General features: G+C 44.5%; 2 protein-coding genes across 5 annotated transcripts in view; one reads left to right on the top strand and one right to left on the bottom strand.

Annotated features, from left to right (window-relative positions):
- The window catches only part of tsc2 (TSC complex subunit 2), a 31,821-nt gene extending 28,227 nt beyond the window's left edge, over positions 1-3,594 (top strand). For all 4 annotated transcript variants that reach the window (XM_039795256.1, XM_039795274.1, XM_039795247.1 and 1 more), the window contains 10 exons: positions 242-399; positions 908-1,515; positions 1,975-2,053; positions 2,140-2,226; positions 2,307-2,493; positions 2,634-2,773; positions 2,865-2,943; positions 3,034-3,125; positions 3,216-3,314; positions 3,404-3,594. In XM_039795256.1, the coding sequence (XP_039651190.1) occupies positions 242-399; positions 908-1,515; positions 1,975-2,053; positions 2,140-2,226; positions 2,307-2,493; positions 2,634-2,773; positions 2,865-2,943; positions 3,034-3,125; positions 3,216-3,314; positions 3,404-3,571 (1,697 nt within the window). In that variant the 3' untranslated portion in view covers positions 3,572-3,594. The remainder of the gene's footprint in view (positions 1-241; positions 400-907; positions 1,516-1,974; positions 2,054-2,139; positions 2,227-2,306; positions 2,494-2,633; positions 2,774-2,864; positions 2,944-3,033; positions 3,126-3,215; positions 3,315-3,403) is intronic.
- Positions 3,595-4,464: 870 nt separating this feature from the next.
- The window catches only part of pkd1a (polycystic kidney disease 1a), a 66,073-nt gene continuing 58,301 nt past the window's right edge, over positions 4,465-12,236 (bottom strand). The window contains exons 52-56 of the mRNA XM_039797169.1: positions 11,574-11,745; positions 11,144-11,434; positions 9,807-9,941; positions 8,192-8,518; positions 4,465-7,994 (exon numbers count right to left, since the gene is read on the bottom strand). Of these exons, the coding sequence (XP_039653103.1) occupies positions 6,927-7,994; positions 8,192-8,518; positions 9,807-9,941; positions 11,144-11,434; positions 11,574-11,745 (1,993 nt within the window). The 3' untranslated portion in view covers positions 4,465-6,926. The remainder of the gene's footprint in view (positions 7,995-8,191; positions 8,519-9,806; positions 9,942-11,143; positions 11,435-11,573; positions 11,746-12,236) is intronic.

Consider the following 12,236-nt stretch of genomic DNA (forward strand, 5'->3'; position numbering starts at 1 on the left):
ACCATTGATTTTGATTTTACTCATGATGTACTTGACTGAATTTAAAATTTAGGGAGAATGTGTGTGCAGTGTCAAAATAACTACTGAGAGCTGTATTGTTGTTGGAGTCCTACACCTGCGTATTAAATGTCTCTGTGTAACTAATGGTGGACAACTGTGTGTGTGTGTGTGTGTGTGTGTGTGTGTGTGTGTGCGCGTCCCCACCTATTACCCACATGGTTGTTGCTGTGTCCTGCTGTAGACTCTGTGGTGGTGCTGGAGGAGGGTTCAGGGCTCACCCCAGCACCCCCCCCATTTGATTGGCTAGAGAATGAAGAGTTTGAGCCAGTGACCTCTGATCCCATCTTCACGTCTGAGGACAAGTCAACAAAGACCCCGCAGCCTGGAACGCTCAGCAGGGTAGGTAGTCGGTGCACTCTATTTTTTATTCTGCACAGAAAATGGTGAATTTGAACCTACAGCGAATAATAAAGATTTCCGTGTGAACTACAGCATGGTAAACAATACAGGCTAATAAACATGAATTCACATGGCTTTTATTTGGCTGTACTGTCTCTGCTAACACGTACAAGCTGTGAAAAGATGCAGTTAGGTTTCACCTGTTGTTGTTGTTGTTGTTGTTCATTATCATCTGATAAGAGATTCAACTCACCTACACTCTTTTTTTTTTTAAGCTGGTTTCCCCACCCTTGCTCCTGTGTAATAAGCGGCAGGCCAGCACAGCCAAATGGAGCACGGACAGCTTTTTTTTTTTTTTTTTCTGCACTTAAAGAACCATTATGTGTTTTTGCTTGTTTTAGCAATTAGCTTATCTGCTAAAACCTGCTAAACTCACAGGTATGATCCTTTTTTCAAGTCTTCCCTCTGCTGTTTTAAAATCAACTCTATCAATAACTTTCTCCTACAGTCCTCCTCAACCTCCAGTCAAGATGATGAAAAGTCGACGCTGGAGGAAGTGAGTGAGGGTGCGATTCCCATCGATCAGCCCACTATGGGACCCTCCACCCCAGGCAGCCAGGGGCCCGAACTTCCCTTCCAGACCCACACTCAGACCCAGGGTCATGGACTTAACAAGTCCAGCTCCTCTCCGGAGCTCCAAACCTTACCAGAAGCCATCTCCAAGGCTGCCACGGAGTCCGAGACTGCGCCAGGAGACGCATCGTGGCCCAGAGCACCTTCAGACGGCAAGCCTCAGCCCCAGCAGCCTCATTTTGAGAAAGAGAAGGTGGAGGGAAGCCCAGAAGAGGATTTTAATGCACTGGGAGATCAGAGTCAAGGGGGTGAAGGCCCAGGTGTAGTGTCATCTCAAAGTGGAGGCGCGAGGATGAGGTTGGAGTTTCCAGCAGCACCGGTACAACCCGGACCCATCTCCCCCAGCGGAGGCCACCGACCACGGGGTCACACCATCTCCGTGTCAGCCCCCTCCTCCAGGAGGGAGAGGAGGATGGAGAGGGACTCGTACCACAGTCGACCCGGACCCAGCACCACAGAGAAGATCTCTGGACTGAGCCCCAGGTACTCCAATACTGGCACAAAAACTACTGCAGCCTCTGTCGCCTGTTTCTGCCAAATAAATGATGCAATTTATGAACCGGTCAGTTAAGCTGATCTCTGCTCTGATCTAAAGTGGCAGCCTGCAAGTGAAGAAAATTGTAATCATGTTCTACAACGCATTTGTAAATTGAAGGATTGTTTGAGAAATTGCAGGTTTGAATCTACAACAGCACTTAGGTTATAAACTGCTTCCTAAAACCTGGATGGAATATAGTCTATACATCTCTATATTAGTTCATTGTATTCAATTACATTTCTTTATTTGTATTTTTATTCCATGTATATATTTATGAATACAATGCCTATGAGTCACACATCTATTATGTGTTTTGAATGCCAACATGTAGGTTATAAGCCTTATTTTTTAATGCTTGCGTTTGTGCCCAACAAACTCAGTCGGTTTCTTTTTGTCTCCGTTAGCTTTGTCTTCCTCCAGCTGTACCACTCTCCTTTCTTTGGGAACGAAGCTAATAAGCCGCTGCTGCTGCCCAAAACTCAGGTAAGTCGACCTCTCTGGCTGTCCGGAAATTTGCTCTAGTGCATTTTACGGTGTCACGGTGATGACGTGTTTATTCTCTGTGATAGGTGATTGACCGCGCCGTGAAGGTTCTGGACCAGATGCCTCCTTATGACACCCATAAGATCGGTGTGGTGTTTGTAGGAGCTGGTCAGGTGAGAATACGAGAGCATTGATCGACTTGTCTTAATTGAATGCTACTGTCAGATAATTCCCATATCTCCACTCTCTTCAGGTCAACAATGAGGTCGCCATCCTGTCAAACGAGTACGGTTCGAACCGCTACGCTGCCTTCCTTACAGGCCTGGGCAAACTGATCCATCTGAAAGACTGTGACCCCGACCAGATCTTCCTCGGAGGGCTCGACCAGTATGGAGACGACGGAGAGTTCACCTACTGCTGGCATGACGACATCATGCAGGGTGTGTGTTTGTGTGTGTGTGTGTGTGTGTGTGTGTGTGTGTGTGTGTCACAGGGAAAAGAGTCACATTGATTGTCATTTAATAATTATTTGTTTTCCACACCAAGTCTGCTTGTCATTAATGAAATCTTGTCCCTTCAGCTATCTTCCACATAGCCACACTAATGCCAAACAAGGAGAGTGACAAGGGCTGCTGCAACAAAAAGCGTCACATTGGCAATGACTTTGTCATGGTGGTGTACAATGACTCTGGAGAGGAGTACAATCTGGGCACCATTAAGGTATATGGACATACACACATACATGTCTGAGATATGCAGGAAATATTTTGTACTTAAACTCCTATCTCTCTCCCCCCCCCCCCCATGTTAGGGTCAGTTTAACTTTGTAGAAGTCATTATAAAGCCACTGGATTACGAATGTAACCTGGTCACCCTCCAGTGCCGCAAAGGTGAGCCGATCACTGCGTTTTCTTCAGTCTTTTTCTCTGTCACTCTGTGTTTAGTTTGTCTTTTATTCCTTCGCCTGCTCTCTCTTTCAGACCTGGAGGGATTAGTTGACACAACAGTTGCAAAAATCGTTTCAGACCGCAACCTTCCTCTCTTAGTCAGACAAATGGCTCTGCATGCAAATGTAAGTCATCCCCTTATCTCTTCCTCTCACACCTACACGCACGCACGCGCGCACACGTGCACACATTCACTCTTCTTTGTCTATCCACAGATGGCCTCTTTGGTGCATCAGTACAGAGCTAACCCCTCTGATGCTTATGCCTCCAAGTGGTTAGCAAGATTACGACACATTAAGAGGATCAGGACCAGGGTAAGAAAACACACAAAGAAGTGCTTCTCCTTCATCACTGTCACTACTTTTACTTATATCATCCATCTTTTCTTTCTGCTCTGGCTCAGGCCCAGGAAGACATTCAGTCTCGCGCAACTCCCGGCATCTCCCTGACCCAAGGACACACTCAGCAGAACAAGTCGTTTCAGCAGAGCACTTCAGCACAAAACCAGGAAGCCTCCGGGCAGAGGAAAAGACTTTTATCAGCAGTGGATGATTTCACTGAATTTGTCTGATTACATTTCTTGTCCTGCAAAGTCACATTTTTTTTTTTTTTTTTTTTTTCTCTCTCTCTCTCTCTCTCTTTTTTTTTTTTTTTTTTTTTTTTTCTCACACACACACACACACACACACACACACACACACACACACACACACACACACACACACACACACACACACACACACACACCTGTGTGGAAGAATTTGGGACGACACAGTGATTTTGATTTAAACCAATTGGGACTTTGTATTGTAAAACGTATGAGCTTCATGGTATAATAAAGGCTTATTTTGTGATGAAATATTGATATCTGAAGACAGTAATTTCAGCATATTTTTTGAAATGCTAACGCTTTGCACTTTTTAGGTCTAATCATGATTTTTCTGATGTGCAACATGAGATGAGTAAAGTTGTACAGAACACTACGTTTGAGAGCAGGGTGGGTTTGTGAGTAAATGTGTGTGGAATAAAAAAGAACATGAAAAAGGTTGGAAATTTGGATTTGCGACTGCTGGATTGCAGACCATAAACCTGGATCAGAGGGTGGGAAAATAACTACTACATATTGATTTTATTACATTGCTCGATCTGATTAGTCAACTATGGCATTCTACTGTCTGTTATTTCTGAATAACAGACCATTGCTAAGGATGCAGACTCTGGAGGACGATTTTAAAATCATTTTAAAAATCATTATTGTGTAAAATTGATATTTTAAATAGTAACTAGCCGTGTAATAAGCGAGACGATGCAGCGCGATCGTATCATTATGATGTGATCATTGTGATTCATGATCATTCCACATACTGCGTCACCCTGTCGCGGTTCAATTTGCAATAATGACCTGCTCACTCTACATTATCCCTTACTTAGTGTTCAACACCAAAACCATTTCATTATGCACAGTTCAGCTGTCAAACTCTTTATTCGACTTTGTCAAGTGCAAAAGCAGGAGAAGTGCTACAACTGCAAAATACAGATATGAGATACAAAGATGAAAAATATTTTCAAAGACAAATTTGTAACACCATTTTAAAACAAAATGCATCAAATAAAACCGAGACAGAAGACAATTAAGTGGGCTTTGGCATATGTTGTTGCACACTGCACCGACCAGGAATAAGAAGGCCACTGTTAACTGTCAACTGCTGAGCTTCCTGTGGATTGTAGTTGACCTATTGTGAACAAAGCTTGATATTAAATACATGTATAGCTTTGACTGTAATGCTTCAGTTAGATTGGCAAAATGTAAAACTTTGGGGTTTGCAACACCAGTGCTTGACCTAATGCATATGCCACTGCAGCACATAAACAATACTGATCATGAAAAGCAAAAATATATACACCACAAAGCACCAATATATACAGAAATGTACACACACATGGTCTTTTTTCATTCCTTTTTCTTGAGAGCCTGGAATGTGTGATATCTTATGCAACGTATTGTGCAGGAAAAAGGCGAGATAATGTTTCAAAATAAAATCATTTAGCATTTTGCTTTATGCTGGTGGGGTTTAATTGGAAGAGACCCTCTGCCCATTAGTACCTATGAAAACAGGGCACCGACACATAAGTCCCCAGTTTTTGGCTGAGAGAAGAAGGAAGATGAAGTCTAAGGCTGGCATGATTTAACCACAAAATATATAAATTCCTTTAGATTATTGAACACCTATTTTGCCCCCAGTTTTGGTTTTCCTGGTTGTCTTTCCAGGTTAGGGGGGGGGGAAAGGGTGGGTTCCCTGAGATCTGTCCAATGGACACAGGAAGTATATGTATGTTAATCAAAATAAGACAAAAAACAAAACAGGAAAGTTGACAACAAAAGTACCAAAGAGCAGACAAAAGTACACACACGACTGCTAGCTGTGGCTTTAACAACTTGATAATACTTACTAGGATGTTTCAATAATGTGTTAACATTTTAAATGGAATCTAGACACATGAGAGTTAAATATGGCATTGGATATCAGCTCCGTTAGGAAATAAAGTGCTAAGTACACAATGAATGAATGAATTACTTGGCATGGTAAAACTCAAAATGCATACATGACGCATAAGCTTTGGCAACATTTATGGTTAAGATACAGTATGAGTAAAGATTTCTCTGTTGGTTTGGACACCAAGCTTATTACTTACTTACTTACTTACACCACAACTCATTAAAAAACAATCTACATCAGAACAAAAGTGCTTTTAAATCACAACTATACCGAACACAACATTTTGAAACGATAATCAGACTGGGAGTCAGTTTAGCTTTATGACGGGAGAACTTGTGTAAATGGTCAGTACTGTAAAAGTGAAGGCAACTCCTTCCTGCTTCCTCAACTTGTATTTACAACCATCTTCTCCACTGGGCATCATCTTATCCTTCTTCTTTCCCCCTCCTTGTTAACGCTCCTACGCTACTTTATTCTGCGCTACCACCCACACCTCCTCCTTGTCACTACCCGTGGCTTCCACTCATCTTTGTTTCTTTTTTATTTCTCCTTACTTTTCCAGTATGGAGAGGATGGTTATATTTGCACCCTGAAAAACTGGCTGCTGGGATCCCAACAACCGTGTGTGTGTGTGTGTATGTGTGTATACAGTATGCTTCATTTTGTTTTCTCTTGTACCTCGGTGGGCTGAAGTGTACGGCACATTCAAATTAGAGCGTCTGTGCCTACAGTGTTATTTCTATGCATGTGTATACCTGCATGTGCATGTATCTGTGTGTGCCTGCATGCAAAATTGGGTTCATATAACATGACTATTTTCAAACAGGCCACAAGTACCCATGGTGACCGAAATATACAATATAAAAATATGTAGACAGACAACATAACGAAGAAATCGACACAATTTTTCTGATACACAAAAAAAGACGGATTGCATTGTCTGCTTTTTAGTTTGTTAAATCCTCGGGTGAGCACGTTCAGGTGCTCCTGTCAGTGACCCCACGTGACCTCCAGGGTCTCATGGGATTAGGTTTAGTCCGGGGGACATAGGGAATACAAGTATTTCGATGTTGACCTTTACTTTGCTGACTAAACCAGCTCACTTAGCATCTGGTGACCTGCACCTTGTTTCTGAGCGAACTGAACTGGGATTTGGACGGATCACTGCTTATAAACCTGCAAAGTCTTATTTTATTGCTTTCTGTTCATCTTTCATTACCCCAAACCTCTTGTCTCTGTGATTATTCTCGTTTCCATCCTGTGCTTTGTCCTATTACTTTCCCATCCACTTTTCTCTCTCCATTTCCTCCGGGTTTAGAGAGAAGCACCTAGGGGACAAAACCTGCTGCCCCCGGTCTTCCTCTCATCGTTAACCCACCTTTCTTTTGCTCTACCTTTTACTTCTGGCTGTCCCTCTGTCCAGAGTCCTCAGGATTTGGGGTGTCCAGGGCTGTGCCTGTCTAGGTTGGGGTGCACCTTGTTTTTAAGGGGTGGGGGTTTGCGTTTCCTCTTGCGCGTAGGAATGGTGGTAGTGTGAGCTGGGTGGTTGAACAGGCTGGAGGAGGGCAGGGCCTCTCTCTCGGTGGGGGGGTCCCAGTCCCGGCTACTGGGCGTAAGGGCAGGTGTAGATGGCAAGGAAGGGGTAGGTGCAGGGGTACACGGAGGTGCAGAGGGTGTTTTGGGCAGCGGGACATGGGAAGGGGGAGTGTTTTCTGATGAGGTGTCCGAGGCAGATTTATCTGGGACTAGTGAAGGTGGAGGTGGAGGTGCGCTGACTGCAGGTTTGGCTGAGGATTGAGGAGCGGGCGTATGTGTAGTGGCAGAGGCTGGTCTGGGCTTTAAAAAGGGAACAGGTGTAGCTACTGGAGTCTTTTTTTGGTTGCCAGCAGTGTTTCCACACTTCAGAAGTTCACTTTTGTCCATCTTTTTCCCCTTTTTGCTCCCTTTGTGTTTTTCTTTGCCACTCCTTCGTTCTCTCCATCCAGCAGAGTCCTTGTCCTCACCCTTTCCTCTCTGTCCTGCCTCGCTCTTCCCTCCCTGACCACCACCGCCACCTCCTCCTCTCTCTCTCCCTCTACGCCTCCTCTTCCTCTGGGTTCGCTCCAGTCTACACTCGATGTGGTACACGTCCTCTGTTGCCATAGTGACGCGGTCAAGCTGTTGCAGCAGGGCGTCCAGGGTGGGGAGGAGCCTCCTCAGAGAGGCTTCTGTTTCTGCTCTCTCCCTCCAGCTGGTACTTCCCATCACCACTCCTGGACCGAGGCCCAAACCCAGGCCCAACCCGAGTCCCAGGCCGATCCCCGGGGCTTCGGTCAGGCTGCAGGGGCTGGAGGACGCCGGGCACCATGAGGCCTCAGAGCCCGCATCAACGCTGTCTGGGGTGGGAGGGGAGTCAGGACCGTCCAGCGGTGGCAAGCACAGGGACTTACAGTCGCTGGTGGTGGACGAACGGGATGGTGGCAGCTCCATTCCCTCAAAACGCACCTTATGACGAAACTAAGAAGAGGATCAAAGAAGACAAAAGTGAAGTTCGCGGATCAGGGGACAGGTGTGGAAGGATTCACGTATATCTTTCTAAATAGTACTAGAGACATAGCCAATAATGGAGTGTCTGCTACCATTCATATTTTGTCCCTATAAAATCTTTATAAAAAATAGGTCTAATGGCTGTAGATATGAAACAGAAAATGTACCTCCTTGGCCCTGCTGAGCCCCATCCACATTTTGAGCCGTCTGAGGAACAGCTCAACCATCTCGTAGTCTTGGAGATCCACAGCTGGACGGTACAGCTCGGCCCGTGCGCGCCGGTAGTTCCTTAGTAAAACGGAGGTGACCAACCACAGCAACACAAGCCGAAGTACAGTGAAGCTCGCGTGGAACACCAGCGCAGAGATGGTGCTAGAGGGACCGGTAATTGTCCAGCTTGGACGCCATGAAAGCAGACCACGTCCGCCAGCGCCCAACAAAGACAGAAAGGCAGAGCTCACGCTGCCGTAGCTGTCGAATACGGAGTGGAAGAGCTGGAGTGGAGGAGACAGAGGAAGAAACAGTTACAACCAGCCGATTCCTCGCAGTACGTCTATCACAGGTATCACAAAATGGAAACGGCAATAAATAAAAATATGTCTTCATCTGGACAGGGCACAATTATTCTCATTTTTAGGGGAAGCAGATGCAAAAATCTATTTCACTGCAATATTCAAAAACTCAGCTTGTGAACCAATGATAAATAACTTAAAGTCAGGTGCCTAGGAGTGCACCTCAAAAACATATTTAAAACCAGTTCTATAATAACATAGTTGTTGTTGTTGTAGTAACGTAGATGCAGCTGTGTTGTGCAGTTTGTGCTAAAGTGAAGATTTATTGGAGATTCTGTCTACTGGCAATGTAAACAAAGTGTAGACAATCAACCATTTTCTGAATAGACAAAAGATCACCATGCATGTTTGTGTGGGAGAAGATTAGTGAGAGAGTAGTCTCGCTTTGCCAGACCCTCCTCCAAAGCGCGCTGAAGGAGGGTCTGGCTACTCCACATAGCATTTGGGGATGGGAGGAAAACGTGCTCTGGTTTAATGGCATTTCTTTAACCCTCTGAGGTCTATGAGGCATTTTTACATTTCTTTTTTAATTCACATTTTAAGGATATTTGCATATAACCGGATACCCGTGTGTTTCATATAAAAATGTTCAGAACAAACTCATCTTTCTGTACAGTGAGGCCCAAATGTTTCCAGAGCAATGTGTACAGAGAGCCCTAAACCTGAAAAGTTGATGTTCGCTTTTTGAAATTTCTCAAATCTCTTGCAAAAATAAACCTTAACTCAATTGTTTTGGTGCTTGAAATTAGTTTACTTGGGTTCACACAAGTAGTGTAATATATAAATAAAATAGTAAATAAACGTCTAAAATGAAATTTTGTAATATCGCTTTTTGAGGAGGAGTGTTGTCAAACATCGCTTGGACTCTCCGGTGAGTCTTTTGTTCTCAGAGGGTTAAACCAATCAGAATTGTCATGGGCGGTACTAAACTCTGCACAGAGCCGCTGCAAAATAGTTGTGCGAGAGAAAACTCAGATTGGGCAGATAGTCTAGCTAGCTGTCTCAATTTACCATGCAGAGATCTGAGGAGCAGTTGACCATAGTCCTCATAAATCCACCGAATATAAAATTCCAACACAAAGAAAGCAGAAGGAAATGGAAAATACATGCAGCTTCCTGCAGCACCGGAGCAATCCTGGAAGTGGAACGCGAAGGATAAAGACTAGCGAGAGAGAAACAAAAAGAACAGAGGATAAAGAAAAAGTCTGACCAGGTGTCCTGTGTGCGAGTAAGCCAGCATCAACAGCAGTAATGCCAGGGCGACTCCCAGCAGCTCCCAGACTGAGCGCCGCAGTGCTCTGCCAAACACGGCCCACTCTCTGAGAAACCGCAGCTGGTGGGACGCCTGGATGATCAGACACAGAGAGAGAGAGAGAGAGAGAGAGAAAAATATAATAAAAGAAAAAATATTTTCTATTAAAGACTTCCTCACTCTCTTGTGCCCGCTGTTAGTTGTTCTTTAGCATATGTAACTCAAACATGATAAAATAGTGAATTTGTTGGGGACTATTTTCAGCTGCGTATTAATACACATATGGTGCTAGTGAGTGTTTATAGCAGCAGGATGGTGTATCTGGGATTGAGACAAAATAAACTTGAAGGAACACGTCACCCAGTGAAAAATGGGGCTCATTGATGTGTTTCAATAGATTTTGGACAACAATGGAGCTCTATGGCACAGAGGAATATGATAAATCAGACTTCTTTATAGCAATGCATTAGAGCTCAGAAATTAAAGGTTTCCTTTAGTAGCGCTATGGAGCACTTTTTCTATGAGTGGGTGCCTGTTTGGTTTGTCTCACAAGGGACACATAAACACATATCCACACACTTGTGCATGCGGGTGACGAGATACACATTCCCGCCAATGGTTTCACACAATCCCGCTGATCTGCAGGTAATGTGCTAAGATAGGCAGCATTGTGCCAACAAAGGCAGGTAGTGGGGCGGCATAGCTAACCTATTGTTCATTTTGTGGTAAAAGCACCAAAATTGGTACATGTATGGCTCAATATATCTAGAGATCTGGATATTGGGCCACTGCAGATTAACATTATAATGACCATAGCAGCCATTTTCCAAAATGTGGTTACTCGCATAGAACACTTTGGTGGTCGATGCTAGATCGGATCTGACGGATCGGCTAGACGCGTCAACGTCAAATGACGTGATAGCCCGCCCTATCCTGCCTCTGATTGGCTAACCCTGGTATACTTACCCTAATCCTAACCAATCCCCACTTGTCATGCCTAAACCTAACCACGTCAACACGTATAGCGGATACGATCTAGTATTTAACACGTAAAACAATGCAGGTTAAAACTTTTTGGAAGGAAATGCATTCATCACGTTTGCTAGACCTCAAAGATACATATAATGCATTTTGGTGAGCAACAATGAATGAAAACATAACCTTTGTTAGTTTATAAAAAAAACTCCACAGGGCACATTTAACTTGGGTCAACATTACAAAAATGAGACAAAAGTTGTCTTCTTTTTGTAAAATGTTTGTAGTTAGCCCTGCTTTCCTATGCCTTTCTCTCTTACCTTCAGCACCAGTATGAACAACAGCAAGGCAGACATTTCTGTGTACATCCGACTCTGTCTGGCCAGGGGGTAGAAGTCTGTGAAGGCGTCCCGTGGGTGCTTCACGTATGACGCCCACTGCTGCGTGGCCATGGTGCAGCGCCTCAGGTGCAGCCCGCAGACAGACGCTGCCAGAGCCAGTTTGCAGATGCCCAGGAGTCTCCAGGTTGACAGCAAGTACACATAGCCTTCTCGGAGGAAGCCCAAGATCCCCCGCACCAGGAAATACAACACCAGGGCGAGGAGGACAATCTGCAAAACAGGAAACGTTAAACTGGAGACGTGTCACCAAAGTAACAAAGCCAGGGATGGGGGGTGGAAGTGGAAGGATTTGTGCAGCATGGTGGCAGGTCACTTTTGGTTAAATGTCAGAGGGGTTGCCAGGGGCTACCATTAGAAGGAGCTGCAGGTCCAGGCCTGTGATTGGCCAAAGAGTGATGACAAGGAGGTCAAGGCTGGACTGGGCACGCTCAGAAACTGGAAACTCAAACAGGAAGGAGAAGACAGCCAGGAGGTTTGTGTTGATGTTGTAGAGCGAGAACTCCACAAACACAGCGCGGGTCCTATGAACACACACACACACACACACACACACACACACACACACACACACACACACACACACACACACACACACACACACACACACACACACACACACACACACACACACACACACACACACACACACAATTTATAGATAACATCAGGAGTCAAGACAGTTTATAGAGTAACTTCCTGTTTAGGTTACCTCTCTTTTTTGGAACCAACTTTAATATTTTATTTATCTAATTTAAGCTGGGTGTTTCCATCACAGGATGCTTTATTTCACATGAGAGATAAAAAGCACTAACTCGGTTTTGTTCATAAGACACAGTTCAATGTGCCGTAAGGGGCCTCCACCACCCACTTCTTATTGACTTTCAGTTACTCCCCTGTGAATATTTGCAACCTAATACCAAATGTGGAAATGAAGTTTTTATTTACGCCACCATTTATTATTCTTAGAACAATTGATGACAGCCAGCCCACGTTCTCAGCACATTATTTACTG

Source organism: Perca fluviatilis, chromosome 1, assembly GCF_010015445.1.
Source record: "Perca fluviatilis chromosome 1, GENO_Pfluv_1.0, whole genome shotgun sequence".
Classification (NCBI taxonomy): domain Eukaryota; kingdom Metazoa; phylum Chordata; class Actinopteri; order Perciformes; family Percidae; genus Perca; species Perca fluviatilis.